Source organism: Phyllostomus hastatus, unplaced genomic scaffold (assembly GCF_019186645.2).
Source record: "Phyllostomus hastatus isolate PE091 unplaced genomic scaffold, TTU_PhHast_1.1 phas_contig_38, whole genome shotgun sequence".
NCBI lineage: Eukaryota > Metazoa > Chordata > Mammalia > Chiroptera > Phyllostomidae > Phyllostomus > Phyllostomus hastatus.
In genome coordinates, this window is record NW_025333869.1 from 25,987,147 (window position 1) to 26,009,136 (window position 21,990).

A 21,990-nucleotide genomic window follows, 5' to 3' on the forward strand; every position below is an offset into this window, starting at 1 on the left:
GACACACTAATCCATACACTCGGTGATGGATTAGTGATGTCTGACACCGCAGGGGTTAGGTGTGGGTTGGCACTTTTAAGTTGTACAGCTGTGTGTTTCATATCAGCCCTCCCTGCCCAATGAGATACATCCCATTCCTTCCGCCCCCTGGCCGGCACCCACACTCCATTCTGACTTTTTCAGGGAGAGAGCACTCACTACCTTCTAAGGAAGTCACCCTTGCATGTTTGAACAGCTTTGCTAATTAGAATGTTCCTCGATATGTAGACCCCAAAACTACCTCCCAGACCAAATTCTGGATGGTGACTCGCCCGAGGCCACACAGCTACTCAGCCGAGAAGCCTGAGTGGGCCCCTAGCCCTGTCCTCGCCTCTCCACCCTGCACTGATGCTCAGAGGAGCCCCGAGCCAGTGAGGCCAAGGCAGGGAGGCCGCAGGTCAAGTCTCCTGTGCCTCCAGCATTTCTCCGTCCAGCCCCCACCCCCAATCATCTTGCTGCAGCCCAGCCCGGCATGCTGGAGCTCTGCCTTCACTGCCCCTGTCCTCTACAACACAGAAAAAACCACAACACAACATTTTGGAGTCCAAAAAAAACACTGAGGACAATGTTAATAAATACATAAAAATTTAAAGATCTGGATTTCAAGCGCAGAGTTTACAGCCCTTAACACAGGCAGACTGGGTCTCGGGAATGATTCAGTGTGTGCCCAGCACCCAGAGAGGGGCAGGTGGCAGGGGGAGAAGGCAGGCGGGAGCCCCCATCTAGGGCTCTCTTCTCCACTCAACCCCCTGCTCCCATTCCTCCAGCGTGGCTCAGAATAGCCCCTTGCCCTGGGGGAGGAAGAACTAGCAAGCACCTGTATCACCTGCTGAAGAGTCTGAAAGACCCTCTGCACGACTTGGAGTAAGGATCCCTTGGGTATTTAGGTGGCTTCCAAGAGCCGGAGTATCTAGGGAGGTTACCTGCCCTTGGAGGATAGGGGTGGCTGAAGCACCATAGCACTGTGGGTCCCTGTCTACTCCCCACCCTGGCAAGGGGCAGAGGCTCATATCTGGCCCTGGGTGGCCCCTGTCATCTCCAGGGCCCAGCTATGAGTAGACTCTGGATCTCAGCCTTGGGGCCTGAACCCCACCCCCCAATAGCACCACAACCCTCTGGCCCAGCTGGAGCCAGTGCGGGGAGCAGACCCCTAACTCCAGCAGGAGTGGTCTTTGGTAAAAGGGCAATGATTGACAGGGCACAGCCTGAGAACTCACATCTCCCTCTGTGGCCCACAAAGTCCCCTTCCAGGCCGTCTCCCTGGCGTCCCAGAGTGAAGACAAAGTTGCCATTTCTGGCCTAGCCAGACCTCTAGCACCAGCCGGGAAACCTCTGGATGAGGAAGACACGTTCTAGAGTGCTCAGAGTCCTCTTCTTGGGTGAGCTTGAGTGAGGCTGTCTGCTGGGCAGAGGTGGCCACCGGCAGTGCCCTCCAGCCAGCGCCAGTGAGCTGGGCTCCACATCGTCGTGGCCTTGGCTGGAAGAGCTGAATGGAGCTCTGGCTACAATGCGCTGGGCCTGAGATGAACTCGCCTCCCATCCGCCCCAGCACTGCAGCTGGAGCCTCACGACCACACTCACCCCAGCTCCCTTCCTCTCTGACTGCCTGCCCTATGGACCCCCTGTCACTGGGCACATGGGCCAGTTGACAGGGCCTCCGCAGGGCCCCACAGTTCTGGAAAGGCACGCATCAGTGGCTGTAAGGACAGGGCATTAGCAGGCCCTTGGTCCTGGCAGGGGAGACAGATGGGAGCATCTGAGAGGTTCATCTCGGTCACCTGGGCTGCTTGCTGAGGTATCTCAGGTTAGGGCTTTCCCTGATATTTTTTTCTTCCTCACACACCCTTCTCATGGGTTAGAAGTATCACAGCCCATAACTAGAACAAGAAGACAAATAATTTAAAAGGAAGTCTGTGCTTGCCACTGGCCTGCTGCATGTCCTCTGAGCTGTGGGTCTCTAGTGTAAACTTGACTGGTGGGGTGGGCTGGACAGGGTTCATGTCACGGGGGAGGTGGCGGGAGGGCTGGTGCCAGGAGGGCTGGTGCCCGGATGCGTCAGGTCTCCACTGAGCTGCCCTTTACCCTCAGAGGCTGGCAGAGGTGCGCCTGTGGTCCATCCCCGAGGCAGCCACTGGGTGGTGCTAGGGGAAGTAACCCGGAATGTTCCAGGGCTCAGTTTCTGGGGAGTAAAGCGGTGCTGGGTCACTGGGGAGCTTGTGCCCAGGGGTCCTGGGAGCTGTGTAGGTCGACCGTGCAGATGGTTGTCTGAGTTCGTTGGCTCCACAGTGGGTTCCACAGCATCTGGAGGGGCCATGGCTTCTGGGGAGGGGCTCCCCCGAATGGAGAAGGGCGGTGGTGAGGCCCGGCTGGGGCCGGGGCTGGCTTCGGGGCCTGAGGCTTTCCTGGTACAGGACTTACAGCACAGCCGCTGGTAGCCGGGGATGGAGCAGTAGCGTTCCTGCATTTCCATCCGACAGAGAACGGACCTGTCCTCCGTGCAGGGCTCTGCTCCACATACAGCACAAAGACCGAAGCCAGGAGGACATTCGTCAGCGGGTGGCACCAGGACACAGCCTCCCACCTCCCACGCAGCCTACCAGCTGCAGGCCCTTCTTCTCCTGCTCTGGCTGGACTCACTATAAAGCCCTTTCCCAGTGGAGACATGGGGCTGCCTGACAGGACAGACAGGACTGGGCACCAGCCCTTACTGTGTGACAGAGGGACTAAAACCTCTGAGAACAGTGGTTCTCAAGGCGGGGTCCCCACACCAGCAGCATCAGTGTCCCCAAGAGGCTTGTTAGAAATGCTAATTCTCAGACTTCCTGAATCAGAAACTCAGGCTGGGGCCCAGGTCTGGGTTTTGACAAGACCTTCAAGGTGATGCCCGTGCATGGGAACTCTGGGCCATGGCTCTACATCATTAGTTGTCAGACTGGGCTGCCAGCTAGAATCAATCACCAGGGGAGCTTTACAAACAGCTGCTGCCTAGCTCCTCCACCGGGCAGCCTGGGTGGCCTGGGTGTGGCCTGCCCCTGGGCGATCCTCACCTGCAGCAGAGCGTGGGAACCCTACCCTCCTCCCAAGCAACCCAAAGGAGCCTGATCCTCTCCAGCCGGGACCAGGCAAATGCCCAGGTAAGTCACACTTGTGACAAGCTGATCAAACATCCTGCCACAGGCAGCACATTTGGAACACTAAGCCCTCCAGCAATAAGTTTGGAATCAAGCAGACCTAGGTCCTAACCAAGGCTCTACCACTCCAAAGCTCTGAGGCCTTGGGCAAGTCAATCTCTCCAACCCTCAGGATCCTCATCTGTAAAATGGGGATAATGCTGACATTTGCCAATGAATAATAACATTATAAATAACATTTGTAAAGTTCCTGGCATAGAGTGGTACTCACTATACTGGTTTTGTGTGCTTTGGTTAAAATATCTAAAAATGTTTTCATTTTTCTATGCTAATAGAACATGAAGTTTTGTGGCCACTAGGTGGCGCCAGAAATGTAGGACCAGAATCAGAGCCTCACCCTTTGCTCTTGGGAGGAAAAGGGAAAGAAACCCAGGAGCCTGCACAGCCTGAGCCTCAGCACAGAGGCAGAGAGGCAGCAAAGCTAGAGCCAGAAAATCCTCTGAAGACATCTAGTCAGACCGCTGAGCTCAGAGACATTCAGGGATTTGCACAAGGTCACACAGCCAATTTGGTCCTCTAGCTAGGAGTTAGGGTCTGTGATCTTTCTGCTACTCATCTTCTCAGACCCTGACCCTTGGGAAGGCAAGGAAGGCAAAGAGAAAAGAAGCCTAGGGAGGGCATGTAGAACATTGATGCTGGTACACAGCAGACGCTTAGTCAGTTATTGATGGATGGATGGGTGGATGGATAGGTGGGTGGGTGGATGGATAGGTGGGTGGGAGGATGGATAGGTGGGTGAGTAGGTAGGTGAATGAACATGTAGAAATAAGAACTGATCATGAGGCAGAGAAACTACTCTTTTGGTGGTTGTTAGCTGATAGCTGGACAGAAGTGCATGCATTATCTCATTTAATTTTCTCAACAGAAAATTAACAGCCGCCTGTGGAGGCGGCTCAGATCTACAATTGCTTGGCCAAAAATCTTAGAATCAGATATGATTCATAATTCAAAACTTTTGAGGTTAGAAAAGGCTCACCATATTTTTATTATATAATATCCCCAGTGGAGATTGGGATATCACCTTATAACCAAATATGGCAATGTTTTTATAGTAGAATAACTGAATTGTTAGTTCAGGTCAGACTTTGCTGTCAAATGAGTCTGCACCAAATTTAGGTAAACTTTTGCAGCTTTCAGCATTTTAGAATTGTAGATGAGGGACCATGGACCAGTACAAGCTTTATCCCCACCTCATAGCTGAGGCCTCTGAGGCTTCTGGAGGCTAAGGTCAAAGGAACAAATTGAAGGCTAGGTCTGCTCCACCGCATGGCCCGGACTGGTGATACTGACCACCGGAAGGTTGTGGGGGTGGGGGGTGGCCCAGAAATACACTTACTTGATGATATCTTGTTAACAGGATGTAGGGGCCCAGACTGTGGCACCCACTGCCCGCCTGGGGTCACGACTTCCCGGACATCAGCCCTCACTGTGGAGTTCTGGAGACTTCCTGTGAACAGAAGAAGCAGCTCTCGTATGTGGTATTTCTGGGGGGCCAGGATACAGGCTGGGCGGGGTTGTGGGTGGAGGCCACTGGAGTTGGGCCTGCCTGTCCTCTGCCCCCTCCGCCCACCCTCTCTGGCTCACCTCTGCAGGCGGGCAGGCTGCAGACCTGGACGGTGTCTGGCTTGTCCCCCTCGCACTGCCCGAGGCTGTTGGCGTTGGTCCGGCACACCACCTGCCGCTGCTGGATGCCCTCTCCGCAGGTGGCAGAGCACTGCCGTGACACGGCCAGGGCCAGGCCAGGACACGGTGGCCCGGGAAGAGCAGGTGGAGAGAGAAGAAGGGGGCAGTGAGCTCCAATCCAGCCAGTGCCCAGGGCAGAGAGGGTACAGAGACAGGTGCTAAGTCCCCACGTGACCAGAAGGACAAGCAAGGACTATTTCTAAATAGCCTCATCGGGACAGCACACCACTTGTCAAATGCCCCTGCCCTGGGTGGTGGGAGGCCACGGCCCTGAGCTCAGACCACCCTGTCAGCCAACCCTGGCTCGGGGCCCCGTCTGGCACCTGTGCCTGCGTCCACGCTGACCGGTCTGGGCCTGGCCCTTGAATATTTTGAGCGTCACCCTGGCCAACTCCCCTGTGTGACCCACCCACCCTTGGGACCTGGGGCGGGTCTGTTTACTTGATGACATCCTGGTGTAGAATGTCGGGACCTGGATTGTGGCATCTGCTAAACAGAGAGCTGGGTGACAAGGTTACCACAGACCCTTCTGGCTCTGACCTTCAATGACTCTGTGGCTCAGTTTACCAAACTCAGCCTGCAGAGGCACGTTCCGTGTGCCTTCTTCCCCGAGAGGAAAAGGTGTAGCTACACAGAGCAGAAGACGATGGCCACCTGCCAGGGCTGCCGTACCGACTGCATCCCTGAGCCCAGCACCCTCCTTCCCCTGATGAATGGGTGGCGACGGGTGGGCCCTCCCAGAAAAGCAAGACCGCCACTGCAGCCAGGTCACTGGGTGTTAGGCCCTACCCACAGCCTCTACCAGTGGGATGGGAAGGAACTCGCAGAGGCCCACTTCTCACACTGGGTGTGGGGCAACCCCGGGGAGACTCGAGGGTCACGGGCCACACAGAACCATGGGACAAAGACGGCTCATCCTCCCTGGGGTGGATAATCACAAGTGACTACTCTCAAGTGCTTATCAGTCTCATAAGGGGCGACTGTCTCCACTGCCTGTCATACTCCTGTTGGATTCACCTATGGGGTCTTTTCTGGGACTGGCCACCTTTCTGTTTTATATTGGAGCAAGTAAATTCACATATCATGCAGAAGAATATAAAACCTTCATGAACTATGTGGGGATTTTTGGTTATTTCAAAGCACTCTTAATTATGCAATATTTTAAGCACACAGAAAAGTATGAGGAAATTCGTCATGGAAACCTGTTCAAACACCATCCCCGGCTTCAGTGAGGCAGCACTGGGCGCGTTTTCAAATATGTTGTTGCGCCTTTTAAACTTGAAGTAAATTGGAAGTGTTTGCTTTCTTCAGACCTCAATGCACTTTCTCACCTAGATTTACTTTTGTGGGGTTTATGTTGATACGTATAGTTCACGCTTACTCGTTTTTCTTGCTGTAGAATATTTTATTGTATGAGCAGACCATGATGCTCCCCACCAATCTCCGATGAATAAGCATTTAGAATGTTTCCTAATTTGTTTGCTATTACGATAAGCATCCTTTTGTGTGTGTGTGCTTACTTCCTCGACCAAATCAGCTTTTTATATTGTGGTAAAATATCACATAGTTTACCATTTTGCCCACTGTGAGGCATATGGTTCTGTGGCACTAAGCACATTCACATCGCTGTGCCGCCCTCACTGCCCCCCGTCTCCGGGACACCCCCCACGCCCCCGCGCCAACGCTGTCCCCATTACCAGACTCCTAGTCCTCCCTCCCCCAAGCCTGGAGACGCTGTTCTCCCTCTGTCCTTGTGAGTGTGACCACTCCAGGCACCTCAGGTGAGTGGAATCACACAGCATTTGTCCTTTTGTGGTTGGCTTATTTCATGTAGCATAATGTCTTCAAGGTTCATGTCAAATAAATTTTTAAGAGAGAACCCCAGACATCAAAAAAGACCCTGTGGCCACTTCCAGGGCCAACCCACAAGCACCTGGGCTATTCCTCAACCTTCTTCCTGTTTTCCTCTTTCTACCCTGCTCCTCCACAATGAACTTCCTACCAAGGTGCCACAGTGAGCCTTGAAACCTGATATCGGAGCTTGCACACTCACATAAAAAACATTCCGCTGCCCTGAGAACACAGTCTAACTCTTCACCAAGCCCTGACCACCTTTCCAGTGTCCTCCTGCAGCCCCTGCCCCTTTCCTTAAGCTCCAGCCCCTCTGTCCCTTCAGTTTCTGGAATGTGGCAAGGTTGTTCCTGCCTCGGGGGCTGCCTGCGGCTCATCCCTCAACTCTCAACTCAAAGGTCACCTCCTCAGAGAGGCCCTTCCAGATGCAATAATCCATCCACTTCCCACACAGCTCCAACCACAACCTGTAAATGTTTTTGTCAGTATACCTGCCCCTTATGTCTCCCTCACTGGACTCTGAGCTTTACAGGCACAAGAACCACACTGTCTGGCTAATGCTGGATCCCTATATTCCTGGTTCAGTGTGCCTGGCACACGGTACATATTTCCTGAACGCAAGAATATGCTTTAATTGGCTCATCTGTAACTGGGGACACCAGCCCACGTGTCCTAGCGCTGCGCGAAGGTCAAGGCACACAGTGAACAAACGTAGAGGCCTGGCTCAGAGCCATGGCCCAGGGTAAATGGGAGCTGTTCCACTCAGTTTTGAGAAAAACCAAGTCAGATGATGCTGCAGAGAGATCTGATCGGATTTCTGGGGAGAAACAGGGAGGGGCCGCAGGAGCAGGCAATGGTAAACAGTCTAGGGCAGGTTTGGCTGAGAAGCTGAGTGCCTCCAGAGCACACGGAATTATGGGCTAGAAGGTTTGAAACAAAGGAAAGCTGACTCTCGGGCTCTCGGGCTCCTGGGCGGGCTCTCTCTGGCTCTGGGGCTCTTCTTCCTCGAAGATGCCTGGCTGCTCGTGCTGCACCTTCCTGCATTTCCCTGAAGACAGTGCTTTTAATGGGGAGGAACTCTGGGCACAGCTTAGGCTCGGGCTGGCCTGGCGGAGGGTGGCAGGGTTATTCTTCTCCGGGTGTTTTGGAGGAGACCAGCTCTGAGGCAGAGGCCTGCCATTCTCCCAACGTTGTGTAGATTTGTGTATTATGCTGTTTTAGTTTGTAAACTAACCCTATGGAAATAAGATACTGTAACTAAAAACCAACAGGGGAAATGCTAGGAGAACCCAGGTGTTTAGAGTTTGGCCTTAATTAATAGGCTTATGTGATTAAAGCTGTAACTAAAGAATTAAAGAGTTTTTAGCCTTAATTGATAGGCCTAAGTGACTAATTCTTGTGGAAAGCTGTTATTCCATAATTGTCAAGCTTTTGAATAAAGACCCCTTTCCTTTGTCAGCAAAACTTTGCCTCTGGAGTTTTGCCCAGAGAGTGGTGGCGGGCAGCGGGACCCCAACTGGCTGTTGGGTAACAATAAGGGGAGAGAAAATTCAGCCAGAAACGCTGCCTGCGCGCAGCACCAGATCTCTCAGCAGCTCCCCCGTCCAGGTTGACCTCCTCCCTGACTCCCCAGAGAAGGGGCCCCATTGGCCCAGCCCCTGCCACCTTCTGAGGACAACTCACCTGGGACCAGGCTCCCGTCCGCCACTGAGCTGGGCAAGGCACTCGGAGGCAGGGCCGCCGAGCCTCGGGCCGATCGCCAGGGCAGGCTTTGGCTGGCACGGCCTTGTGGGTGCCGTTGGAGAGGGGCAGCAGGCATTGCACTCCCCGGGTCTGCACCCCCAGCTTCCCACAGCTCCGGCTGCAGGGGCCCCACTCCTCCATCACCCACCTGGAGACAGACGGGGCAGAAGGTGGAGGGGAGGTGGGACCATGGGGACATTCCTCCCAGGGTCGTGTCCCCCCTTGAACTGTAGACAGGGGCCAGAGAGTGGGTTTGGGCTGCAGAACGCTTGGGGGAAAGGACAGCTGTCCATCTAGCTCTGCATCTGCCAGCCTGTGTGGCCTCAAGAGTGTCCCTTAATCTCTCCTCTATCTCTTCATCTAAAAAATGGGTATAATGCATATTTAAATCCCAGCACCCTGCACATCCTTGGGCAAGCTACTAACCCCTCTAAGCCTCAGTTACCCCATCTTTACATTAGGAGCCTCTCAACGCCTCATGAATATTTGAGAGCCTGCCCTGTGCAGGCTCTGTCCTCGGTGCTGAGGTGCAGCAGTGCACAAAGCAGATGAGAGCCGCCACTTGTGCAGCAGAACCCCTCCCATGGGGCCCTTGGGGCGGTTAAAGGTCTTGGGATATGTAAAGCACCTGGCAGGGTGCATAGCGTACAGTAGGTGTGTAATAAATGTAGGCACTATTAGTATCACCATCAGCGCCTGCAGCACTTCAGTGCTGATCAGCTAACCTGGTGGTAAACCAGGGCTCTTTCAGCCAAACCCTTCCTTTAAAAACAAAAAGCCCTAAAACTTCATCAGGCAGTTTTACAGACAAGCCAGGGCGGGCGACCCATTAGCCTCATGCACTCTGTGATCATAGGCATTTGTGGGGAAAGCGGCCAGAATACCACTGCACAGCAGGACATGAAAGGAGAGTGTGGAGGGCTGAGGGGCCGGGGACCACAGCCTGGCCGGCACAGGGAGGCCGTGGCAGGCTCTAGCGCTGGTCCCGGCTCCAGCCTGGCCCTGGAGCTCTCCTAGTTCGAGGGAGCAGGAGCTGCCAGTCGGCACCTGACCCCCACCCTGGGAGGACTGCTGGAAAGGCAAGAGGTTGGATTTGGCTCTCTGCAGTTTCCTGCTGGCCAGTTACCAGTGCTGAGCTGGCTCTGCGACAGGCTCAGAGGCCTGACCTTGAATACTCCACAAGTCACAGCTCTTTCCTCTCCCCAAGGCTCCCTCTAAATAACCCCGAGAACATGATCCTGTGCCCAAAAGAGCCTGAATGCTCAGGCCAGGGAACCCCAACCAGGGGCTCGACCCTGGCTGGGGCCAGTAGGCCAGGCAGAGTCCAGGGCCCGGAGGACAGGGCTGAGACGAGCAGGGGATGGGATGGGGCCGCGTCCTGGCCCAGGGTCTGGGGCCGGGAAGCACTGCAATCTGCTTCGCCTCCATGGACCTCCCATGTCACTGAGGGAAAGCTGTGCCCCAAATTGGGCCTCAGTTTCCCAATCTGTGAAAGAATGCTGGGAGCGACAGAACAAAGGAAGCACCTTCTTCCGGGAGTAGAAGTTAGTCCAGAAACCTGGAGGGAACAGAGGCAACGGAGGGCAGCGCTGGCCGTGGGCAGAGCCTGGCAAGGGCACCTCTGCACAGGGAGCCTGCTGCAGTGCCGAGTCTCGGGGCCACAGGGCTGGGGGAGCTGGCTGCGCAGCCCCTCCTCCGAGGCCAGGGCTGAGAGTGGGTCTGCAACAGCCTGGGCGTGGGACCAGCCTTCTCCTCCCTCCCCAGCACTCACTCAGGCTGGGGACACTGGTGCTGGTTGCAGCGCCGGCGGATGGGCTTGGGCCTCTTCTTGTGGTCACACAGGTGCCGCTGTACCATGTGGTGGTCTCGGCGGCGCCGGCAGCCATATTTGGTGAACTGGATACCTGTGGGGAGCGCAGGCTGCCATGGGGCTGGTCCTGCCAGGCCCTCACTGCCCCGCCTGGGGCCTTGGGGACGGTGAGCTCTGGAGAGCCTGGAGGGCCAGTCCCACCCCTCTGTGCCTGTGCACATCTCCTGCCCACCGCTTTCTGAGACAGCCTTCCTCGATCAGCCTATCTTTCGTGTCCCTGGTGTGGTGTAGGTGGGGTGGGTGAGGACATGGCTGAGGGTGGTGGTCTCTCTGCACAGAGGCCCTGCCCTCGATACTGCCCGAGCACCCCAGCCCTGTCCCGGAGACCCTACCCAGACAGGCTTCCACACCCTGAAGGTCTTCAAGGACAAACTGAGGCATTAGCTGGGGACGTGTCAGGTAGACACAATGTTTGCCCCCTGGCCACTCCTGCCCTACTCCTTCTGAGAGGCCCTGGCTGCCCCCACAGGGCAGCAGGATGGCTGGGGCAGCCGGGCCCAAGCGGGCCAGTACCTCCTCCGCAGGCCTTGGAGCAGGGGGCCCAGCTCTTGAGCGCCCACTCGTAGGTGTCCGTCTCCTCCAGGAGAACGTTGTTGCTCCCGATTAGGGGCAGCAGGTCCTCATGGATGACGTACTTGTAGGCCAGGCTGCTGCGGGGGCCACCCTCAGCCGGGGGGAGCACCTAAGCGGAGATGGAGGAGATGGCACAGGACCCGAGAGTGGGGAAGCAAGGCTAGTGTTGGGGGAGGGTCACAGGGAAGAGCATGAGGTCAGAAACTGAAGTGGTGAAAGCCAGCAGGAGGCCCCGGCTGGTGTGGTCAGTGGGTTGGGCGTCATCCCATAAACTGAAAGGTCACCAGTTCAATTCCAGGTCAGGGCCCAGGCCTGGGTTTTGGGCCAGACCCCCAGCTAGAGGTGTGCAAGAGGCAACCGATCGATGTTTCTCTTGCACATGGATGTTTCTCTCCCTCTCCTTCTCCCTCCCACAGACTTCAGCTCCAATAAGGGCAGAAGCTGTCCGTGTCTGCGGGTCTGTCCCGCCCACCAGCGCACCCGCACTGCCTGACTCTGGCAGACGGTCGGCGCGTGCAGACTGGGTGTGGGCTCTCCCTAGCAGTACGATTACAAACTCTACAGGTTGTCTTTTCACGTTCCTGACACTGTCCTTCGGTGTATAAAAGTTTTCAATTCCCATGAAAACCAATTCATCTATTTTTTCTCTTCTCACGCACGCTTTCGGTGTTGTACCTAAGACTCCAATCCCATCAGACTTATCCTGTGTCCTCCAAGATTTCTATGGTTCGAGCTCTTGTATTTAGGTCTTTAATCTACTTTGAGCTAATTTTGCTGTATGATGTCAGGTGGAGGTCCAACTTCATTCTTTTACTTATGGATTTCCAGTTGAGATTATTCTGTCACCATTCAATGGCCTTGGTACCTTTGTTGAAAATCAATAGGCCACAGATGTGTATGGGTGATCGAGAAATAGAGCATGAACAGAAAATTTGTGCTGGGTTGAATTACCACACTGACCTCAGAAGGCCATAGACCCCACCTCCAGGCCCTCCTCAACCAGGGAGGGGAGCGCCAGGGACAGAGCCTGTCTAAGCGCTGCAACCAGCCAGGGCCAAGGGCACTGGGGACAGAGCCCGCCGTGGTCTCCTGGGCTCACAGTCCCCATTCCGTAAGCACTGGCCTGTGGCCTAGGAAGAAGGGCTGGACGGAGAGGCCCCGGCCAGGATGGGGGCCCCATTCCCTTCTCAGGAAGCCAGCAGTGCCAGACGGCACCCCCGGGGTCAGGTGCCAACTCACTTGTTGGCGATGCCATAATGCACGCTGACGCTGGACGATGCCAGGACAGCACCAGGAACCAACCCAGGTCCCTCCCACTCTTTTAGGCCCCATTTCTGACCCTTCGTTAAGGAGAACAAACTCCCTGTGTGTGGCATCTCTGGTCTGACAGTGAGGCACTGTTTCTTTTTCCCTCCTCGCTTGCCCTCCTGCCAGCCCTCCAGCACAAAGGAGGAGCTGGCCTGGGACGGAGGGCACCTTGCCCTTGCTCAGGCTCCTGAAGACAGTGGAACGGGGGGATTTCCACCAGGCTTGTACTGGCCCAGCAGCGGAGACAGTGAGTGGGGAGGATCAGGCTGGGGCAGCGAGGGGGCAAGCAGGGGCCCCTGTGCAGGGTGGGGGCTCACCAGGACAGCGATGGCTTCGGGCAGGGGCCCGCTGGTCCTGAGGCTTGCCTTAGCATCCTCCACCACGTACTCCCACTCCAGGCCCATTGCAGTGAAGGTCCTGCTAGTGGTCTCCTTGCCCTTGGGGTTGAACACGAAGCTGCCTGTGACGTGGTTCTTCACCGCTGGCCAGGGTGAGAGGGACACACAGACTTCTGGTCTCCTCCACGGAAGCACAAGCCAGACCCCTATGGGCTTCAGGCCTTGCCAGTGGGCCCCTCGGGCTCCCTGTCTACCTGTCACTCCTTCCCACCTAAGCCCCTCCCCAATCAAACAGGCACCCACAGTGCTCCCCACAGTGTCGCTACCCTGGTGGGACACCATTCCTTCCACTCTCACTGTCTTCCCTACTTCTTGCCTGACTAATCTCCACCCACATTTAAGGCCAGCACAATTTTCCCCTCTTCCAGGAAGCCTTCTTTGATTGCCCAGTCCTTGTGGATTTACCCTCCCTAGAACATCTACAGCAGAGCACATGGGTTGAGCACAGGTTCCGAAGTCAGGCTGACCATGGGGAAGTACCTGAGCCTCCCTGTGCTGCCTCAGTTCACCACTTGTAGCCTGGGAATGACAACTGCACCTAGACCACAGGGCTGCTGCCCCAGGATGAAAAACACAGTCCCCCAGCCCACCCACCTTCCCTGGGGCTCTTGAGACAATTAAAAGAGTCCATATATGCAAAGACCTAGGCAGAGAGCATGGCATGCAGCAGGCAGGTAATAGATGGCAGGCACTGTTGCTACAATCAGGAAAGTGCCTGACTTCTAGCACTGTTGGGATTACAGATGTCTCATGTCTCCTGCAGCCTGTCAGCTCATCTCCTCTTTCTCTGTGTCTTTGGCCCAGCACATAGCCTGGCACGGAGCAGGAGTTTTTAAAATACCTGTGAATTTCTACCCCTTGCAGTCCTAGTCAGTATGTAACTTACAACCTGTTACTAAAAGGCCAGGCGGGAGGTGTGTAGGTGCAGATGCCCCGGCAAAGCCCTGAGTTGCAGGGGCAGGAAGGACTGACACCTGGGACCTGAGCCCCTCAGCCAGGAGGGTCAGGCAAAGGCTCCAGAGCCCTGGTGTGGCCCCTCTGTGTGCAGATTAAAGCCATCCAGCATAACCGTAATAGAAAAGCTAACACGCTTGAGCACGAACCACGTGCTGATCTCTCTGCTAGCTGCCTCAGTGAAATCCGCACACACATCCTGAGGTTGGTGCTATTATTAATCCAGATGGGGAGTCAGAGGCTCCGAGAGGGGCAGTGGGCTGGTGGCCCAGTTCTCTGGAGCAGCGGTCCCCAACCTTTTGGCGCTGGGGACTGGTTTCGTGGAAGACAGTTTTTCCATGGCCAGGGGAGGGGGGTGGCGGTGGGAGGAGACAGGAGGTGGTGCTCAGGAGGTAATGCAAGCAAAGCTTCACTGGTCAGCCCACTGCTCACCTCCTGCTGTGCGGCCCAGGTCCTAACAGGCCAAAGACCAGTACCGTCCATAGCCAGGGGCTTGGGGACCCCTGCTCTAGAGGACCAGCCTCCCTGCTGAGCAGGAGGAGGAGAAATGGCCCCTCATCTCCGGTACCTCTCAGCCTTCAGAGTCACCAGACTGTCTTGGCTAGAACGGGGCAGCTTCTCAGGCTGGGCCCAGCCTCAGATCTGCACACACCCTCGTCTGCTCCCCCACCTCACAGCAGCCGCTGTCCCCGCCCTGTGCCGATGCTCGTTCAGAGGGGCGGTGGGCTGGTCCCAGGATGGCCTCTACCATCCAGGCCGAGCTCCAAGTCCTGGCCCTGCCCCTGACCTGCTCGGCACCTTAGGCAACCATCATCACCTCTTCCCAACCACAAAACGGGGACCACAGGAGCCTCCGTGGGCCATCCTGATGCGTAAACGGGACAGTGTGTGTAAAGGGCCAGCTCAGGGCCAGTACTGCAGACATATGACAGCATGCTTTTTCTTCCTTTTGAGGAGTCTATGTCCCTAAATTCCAGGAGAGTCTAATCAGCTTGGACAGGGCCTTGGCCTTCATTGCCAAGGCTGCCACCTCTCTTGGGCTTCTCCAGAGAGCATATACCATCAGGCATACATAGGTGCGTACAAAGACACATGTGCACGCACACAGATAGCCGACACATCCTTCCTGAATAATCACACAACCTGTGCCAATGCCAAGTTCAACTCCCCTCCCTGTCCTGACTCTGGCAGAGCTCCGACCTTTCGGGGAATACATCCAATAAACACACAGGTGAATGTGCATGTACAGAGCCTGCCCTGGTGCTGGAAACCTCTGTCTCATCTCTACAAAAGCTGCCTGGATCCCTCCCTTCCTACAGAGGATCAGCACACGACTTGTGGATGCAGGGGCAGAGGGAGCTGGCAGAGGAGGCCCAAGGAGCTGCTGATACTATGGAATCATTTGTAGGGTGCAATAATAGCCTGGGGGCTCCATCTTCCTTCTGGAGGAAATGACCCTTCTCTCTTTGCCCCTCCCTCCCCTGGCTCTATTTCAGCAGGACTCCCAGAACAAGTGGGCAGGGAGCTGTCAGAGCCAAAGCCAACTAAATGTGCACTCCCTGTGCAGAGTGACGTGGCTGCCAAGGCACAGGGCAGGGGGCAGGGGGCAGGAGCCCCAGGCCCAGACTGGCTCAGGCCCAGAGCAGGGCACGCAGAGGGCCCACAATCCACTTGGGTCCTGTGCCTACTGCCTGTTTGGCCCACACCCTCCAGGCGCCTTCCAGGTCAGTCACAGCTATGTTAATGTGGGTGCACTTTCCAAAGGAGATGTTATCCAGGAGACTTTTAAAAGTGTTTTTATTACTTTGAAGATAATCTAAAAATATAAACGTCAGCATTTTTGTGATATAAAAACCTGCCTCAAGAGATGTTATGTTTTGTGTCTGTGTTCATGACGCACTGGGGCCAAGCTGTGTGACTAGGAGGGCGTCACATGTGAGAGAGGCCCTGGTGACACTGTCGCCCACGTGTCCTCTATGAGGGGGCTAAACACAGACACGTGTGAGGGAGCCATCCCCTGCCCAGACTGCAGGCCACAGCCTGCTGCCTGCCTCGCCACCAGGACCTGCTCTAAACCATGCTTATGATTTTTAAATTCGGATACAACTCACATACCGTACAATCAAGCCTTTGAAAGTGTGCGATTCAGTGATTCTTCATACAGTTACAGGGTTGTGCAACATCACCACTATCTAATTCCAGAGCATTTTCATCATCCCCAAAGAAATCTGAGACCCATTAGCAGTCACTCCCCGCCCCCCCCGCCCCCAGCGCCTGACAATCGCCGATCTGTTTCGTATCCCCATGGGTTTGCCTCCTTTGGACGTGTTCATTTTTTGACCGCCAACTTGGTTTCAGCAAAAACAGAACAAACCAACAACAGCAAAAATCTATCCGATCACATTAATGTTTTTAATTTGTATTGTATTGATTTATTTGGAGACCTTAATCTTGCATCTGTTTTGGCTACACAGTTGCATAACTATTATAAATATAAAGAGTAGGCATCTAGTTTAGTGACTCTGTGTTTGTCATTATGAGAATAATTTAAGGGTCCATGTGGCGGACTGGGAAAATGGCTACAAATTCCTCCTGCTCCTGTATACCTGCCCCTTTGCACCATGACTCCACCGTGGTTCCCATCAAGAGATGGTCTGTTTCTACACCTGGGGTCGGCGCTTGGCCACAGGACTTGCTGGGCCAGTGGGACATTAGAAAGCATGACGCAAGCAGAGACGTAAGAAGTGCTTGCACATGGGATTTGCCCGCTCTGGCCACTCCTGAGGACCACGTGACAGACACCACGTACATAACCCTGAGCTAGCCTGCTGGGAACAAGGCTTGTCACCCCCACGACCCCAGCTGACAGACAGTACCAACCAGGTCCCCACAGATCCACCCGCTGACTGCATTTGCAGAGTGAGCCCAGGCAATGAGACCCCAGCAGCCCCCAGCTGAGCCCAGCCCCCACTGCTGAACCACAGGGAACTAAAGCAAAAAGGGGATCTCTGCCATTATTCAAACTTGTGAAATCCTTCCTGCATTGGAATCCTGTCCTCTACTCTCTCAGCTCCGCCCCACCTGTGGGCTGGTCCGGGGCCTGGCAGCCATCTCCTGCACCCCAGCACTCACCGATGCTGTGGGGGGCCTTCTCCAGCTCCTCAACCTGGAGGTGCCGGGCACCCGCTGGGATCTGTACCAGTTTGACAGCTCCTGCCAGAGGGGGATCCAGAAAAGCCATGAGCGTCCTGAGCTGGTGACCCCACTGCCCCCACCCTCTGTCTCTCCAGCTCCCCCCCCCGCCCCTCCCCCTGCTTCCCCGCAGGTACCCAGGAACCTTGGTTTCCTGATCTGTAAACCAGGCCTGGGCCCTTCCCCACAATGTGATGACAGGATCAAATGAGCTGCTGTAGCTAAGAATGCTCTGCGGACCCTAGGGCTGTGTGTGTGTTAGACACTAGTATTTCCTACTTTCTTGACCCTCCCCTTCGCTCCCTACATTCCTTCCTCCCTTTATTTTCACACCGTGAGCCACTGCAGGGATTTAGATGAAGAGGGCCACAAAGGCCCGCAAGGCTGCCCTGGGCCCTGGTGGCCTTCCCAGCCCAAGGCCTGGGAACAAACCTTCCTCAGAGCCGCCAATCTTCTCCCATCAAGGAGAATTGAGGTAAAGCCATAATGTCCCCCAAAGGGAAATGGATCTAGTTCATACTAAAATGAAAAGGACTACTATCTGGCCATTTCCACAGCAAGTTTAGCAAAATTTCAGGTGCAGAGAGAAATAAGGAACTCAAAAAATACCAGTAGTTCAAGGCAGGAGGCACTACAGGTGTTTGTATGTTTTTTTTATCCTCACCTGAGGATGTTTATTGTTTTAGAGAGAGAGGAAGGGAGAGGCAGAGAGAAACATCGATGTGAGAGACAAACATTGATTGGTTACCTCCCAAACATACCCCAATCAGGGATCAAACCCACAACCTAGGTACGTGCCCTGACTGGGAGGCAAACCCGCAACCTTTTGGTGCACAGGGACAACGCTCCAACCAACTGACCCACCCGGCCAGGGCACCACAGGGGTTTTTAAAGTGAAAGAGGAAAAGAACGCTACCGGTTCAGTCTGGGCCACACTGTCAGACCTGCCTGACTCCTCACCCCTGCCAGCAGCCCCAGGGCCAGAGGCAGCTGACCTCCTATCACAGCACGCCACCTAGCGGGAAACTGCTCCTGAGCTCCAGGCCCCAAACACAGGTAGCGGATCACCTAGCAAATGAGGTGACCAGCTGTAGCATCTGGCTTACCAGCCCTGGGCACCCTGGGAAGGTCGACAACAGGCTTTAAGGCCCTCTCTCCCCACCGTGTACTGTGGCCCAGATCAAGGAGGAGGGAGCACCAGAGGGACAGCCCAGGCTCTAGGACCCTGACTGGCCCGAACCCCAGCCACTCCCTGCCATCCCTCTGGCCCCAGCATGCTTACCTGGCTGCTTGGAGGCCTTGCCCAGCGTCCCCTTCACAGTCCGGCAGTGGGAGTTGTCGCCGCCACACACCCCACACTTGTCATCTGCCTTCATGGACCCCACCTCTTTGTCACAGCCTACGGGCTGAGAGCAGAGATGGCGTCAGTGGAGGAGGCTCCCATGTCCTTATCTCCATGCTGGAGTCAGCAGCCTGTGGTCCCCTCCCTGGCCCCCAGGCCCCAGACACGAGAGGACTCTGAACCAAGAGGCATTCCTGGACAGGGGCTCTGTCACAAACTTGCATGTGACATGGGCAAAGTCTTAAAACTGGCCCACTCCTCTCCTCTTGAATGCAGCTAGGCAATAACCCCTTTCTCGCAACTCAGGGCTGTTGAGGTCCAAAGGATGTCATGGGTGGGCACAGTGAGGCAATGCATGCCTTTGTAGGGTACAGAAGGGGCAGGCAGTGGAGCTCTCCAGTCCCCCAGGGCTGGCAGTGGGTGGCCTGCAGGGGGTCACCTACCACACACTCGCCCCGGGCGCAGACGCTGTAGAGGTCCCGGTAGCTGCAGCGTGTCCCATCATGGACCACCTGGTTCATGAAGACCACATCCCCTGTGTCCTCTGACCTGCAGATCAGCTCACACTTCTGGGCATCTGCGGGGAGAGGGGCCTGTGCTGAGCCCCTGCTGGGCTCCGAGAGAGTGGGCCAGGCCGGGATGACATCAGCGTGGGGCCCAAGCAGGAAGCTGCAGGTCCAGCTCTGGGCAGCAGGGGGAGCACTGGGGCTGGGGCTTAAAATTCTTGCTGTGCCACTTATTTATTAGCTATGTGACCTTAGGCAAATGATCTGACTGACCCCTTCAAGCCTCAGTTTCTTATTTATTACTCTTGATCAGTAAAACAGCACATCAGGTTGTTGAGAAAAATCAAGTGATAAAATCATAACAACAATAACAAGCCAACATTTAGTTAATGCTTACCATGTGCCAGATACCTCCAAATCCTTTACACACGCGTGATGTAAAACTATAAACGCTTTTTGTGAATGAACTCATGTGAAACTCTCAATACCCCAAGGAGGCAGGTCCTAGCATTACAAAGGAGGAAACCAAGGACCAGAGAGGTTAAGGAATTTGCTCAAAACCACACAGTAAGTGGAAGAGCCAGGATTCTAACCCAGGCAGTCTGGCTTGAGTCCTGTTCTGATCTTACACCCATTTCCCTAGTCACACCTATGATGGTGTGCCTTGACACACTTGTAAACATTACAAGACTGTGAAAGGCAGGCAGAAGGATGGTCTGTGTCTGGGTTTGTAAATGGAGCAGCAGTGAGGGAGGGAAGGGGGTCCTTTCTGGTTCTCACAGTTAAATGTTCTATTCTCTCTCTGGGCTATCGGTGTCCTAAGAAGGACATCCCAGAGAACCCATAAACACTCACTGTGCTTCTCAGAAAATGGGAGCTTGGGGCTTCGCTAACGTCCCAGAATTTGTCTAAAAGTCCTGGGAAAACCCAAAGTCCAGCCTCCCCGAACTCTCCACAGCCCGTGCTGCGGTGGCTTGTTTGGATTCTGACTGCATCTGTAAGGCTTTCAAAGCAAGCCCCTCACTTGGTCAAATCCCAAAGGAGCCATCAGGCTCCTATCCTGGTTCCTGGACCCCCAGGATACCTAGCGATGTGGTACCCCAGCATGCAGGACTCAAGTCTGGAGCTGCAACATCCAATATTACCTTGGAGTTCACACACAGAAGCCAGATTCCTGGTGGGACCTGGTGGGGCCAAAGGATGGGGGCTCCAGCCATCCCAAAGACAGGTATGGCCCTGACCACTGTGCCCGGGCAGGTGGGCCCGGGGCAGCCGTGGAAGACAGCCTATGGTGGCAAGGTGGGGAGCTCCCCAGAGCAGGAAGGAATCCAAGCAGAGGGAAGACACTCCCTATAAACATGTTCCAGAGGGGTGTGTGTGCTGGCGGGCAATGGACAGGCTTCTGAGGCCCCTTCCAACTTAAAGGCGGTCATTCTGAATGTGCCGAAGAGCTGAGGGGCCTACGAGCAACACTGTGGAACCAGAGCTGCAGAGAGGCAGCCAGGGCTGGGAGAGGAAAAGCTGTTCTCATCCGCACTGTCTGAGGCCTGAGGCCGAGGGCTGTGTGTTCTGGGTGAACCTCAGTCTGTGCAAGGACCATGGAGAGAATGGCAAGGAACGGTCAGAGGACCGTTAAGGATGCTTCCAGCCCAAAGGCTCGAGGGCACCGTGAAGCCCAGCCCTTCACTGGCTTCCCTCTGCCACTGCAGGAGCCATCACCGGAAATGCTCCACAACAGACAGGCCCCAGCACTGTCTCGGGCGCCTCTGCACGGGTCCCAAGGCCTTGGTCTGTCCCACAGCAGCCTGGAGGGGCTCTGCATGAGGACCCCAGAGGTTCCTATCCGCCTGCCTTTCAAACCGTTTTCACTAACTGCTGAAATGGTAGCACAAGCAGTAAAATCTAAAACCACAGCATCATGATAGGACTGAACTTCTCAGGATGCTGGTTTCACAAAGCCGGTGCCTGTGCTATGCCTTCCTGTACAGGCGAGGCAGGAGTGAAAGGCGCCGACCCCAACAGCCAGCACAGCTGCCACCCCACAGCACCTCTGGGGGCGCTGCCCTTGCTTGAGACACCTTCCCTGCACCTCCAGAAGACAGTTGTCATATGTGTGTATGCAAGTCAGGGATGACTGCAAGAGGACGGTGGCCTCCCCAAGGTGCACGCAACGCGACGGCCTGCACAGACATAGGTGGCAAGCCTGCTGACTGCAACATCCCTTTGGCTCCCCCGCTGTCCCTCTACCTGCACTGGTGGGCCCAGGCCTGGGAGGCCCTGCCTGGCCAGACAAGGACCCAGCAGATGCTCAAGGACACAGGGGTGGGAGGGGAGTAGGGCCCACTCACCGTCATCAGGCTCGTGGGGGACCCAGCTGTGCTTGGTGTTCCGATGGATGTAGTAGGAGTTGCGCTTGGCACACTGCTGGGCCCGGAAGTCCTCATAGGGCCCCGGACACTCCTCGCTGTTGCAGACCTGGTACTGGAACATGGGCCCGGAGCATGGGCGGCCTCCATAGGCTGGGCTGGGGCAATCACAGGGAGACCCAGTGACCTCGCTGCTGGGAGGCTGGGAAGATCCGGGCTTCCCACAGGGCAGCTCAGCCTTTTAGACTAGCTTAAAGAGGGACTCTACTGGCAGTAAACTGTAGAGGGTCCCCCATTGGGGGCTGCTGAGCTCACAGCCTGCTGGAGCAGCAGCTCTGTCCTTCGAACACAGGCTTCCTGCTCCACTGGGGGGAGGGGCAGAAAGGGGGGCAAGAAGGGGAACAAGAGGCAAGAGACAGGGAGGGTGGGAATGACTAACCCTCCCAACTGGGCTGGAAGAGAGATCCGTCTCATTCATCTTTGTACTATATTCTCTCAGCTGTCACACAGGGCCTGCCGTACCATACAGACCCGATGAATGACTCAACATTCCTACAACCCCAAGCCCTGACTGCACAATCGAGTCAGTCACTTAGTTTTGCTATGCCTTCATTTCCCCTGTAAAGGGGGGACCATAACACCTCTTATTTTACCTGCCTCCTGGTGTATCTGTGAAGAATAGATAAGAAAAGTTATTCTAAAGCCATCTGGCCCTAGTTGGGTTGCTCAGTTGGTTGGAGCATTGTCCCATACACCAAAGGATTATGCGTTCGATCCCTAGTCAGAGCACATACCCAGGTTGCAGGTTCAACCCCTGATCAGGGCATGTACAGAAGGCAACCAATTGATGTATCTCACATCAATGTTTCTCTTTGTCTCTGTCTGTCTCTCTTTCTGTCCTCCCTGCCCTTTTTCCCTTCTCTCTCTCTCAAATCAATGAACATGTCCTTGGGTGAGGATTAAAAAATAAATAA

The 21,990-nt window shown here is 55.3% G+C and overlaps 1 protein-coding gene across 3 annotated transcripts in view; it reads right to left on the reverse strand.

Moving 5' to 3' along the window:
• Positions 1–591: 591 nt before the first annotated feature.
• Positions 592–21,990, reverse strand: part of ADAMTS14 (ADAM metallopeptidase with thrombospondin type 1 motif 14) — an 88,913-nt gene continuing 67,514 nt past the window's right edge. For 2 of the 3 annotated variants that reach the window (XM_045842434.1, XM_045842433.1), the window contains exons 12-22: positions 20,999–21,174; positions 18,588–18,721; positions 18,085–18,208; positions 16,743–16,823; positions 12,576–12,739; positions 10,891–11,059; positions 10,279–10,411; positions 8,448–8,655; positions 4,815–4,944; positions 4,567–4,677; positions 592–2,544 (exon numbers count right to left, since the gene is read on the reverse strand). In XM_045842434.1, coding sequence (XP_045698390.1) covers positions 2,036–2,544; positions 4,567–4,677; positions 4,815–4,944; positions 8,448–8,655; positions 10,279–10,411; positions 10,891–11,059; positions 12,576–12,739; positions 16,743–16,823; positions 18,085–18,208; positions 18,588–18,721; positions 20,999–21,174 — 1,939 coding nt within the window. In that variant the 3' untranslated portion in view covers positions 592–2,035. Of the gene's footprint in view, positions 2,545–4,566; positions 4,678–4,814; positions 4,945–8,447; positions 8,656–10,278; positions 10,412–10,890; positions 11,060–12,575; positions 12,740–16,742; positions 16,824–18,084; positions 18,209–18,587; positions 18,722–20,998; positions 21,175–21,990 lie in introns of those variants that run through there. The other variant, XM_045842435.1, reaches the window with a different exon arrangement.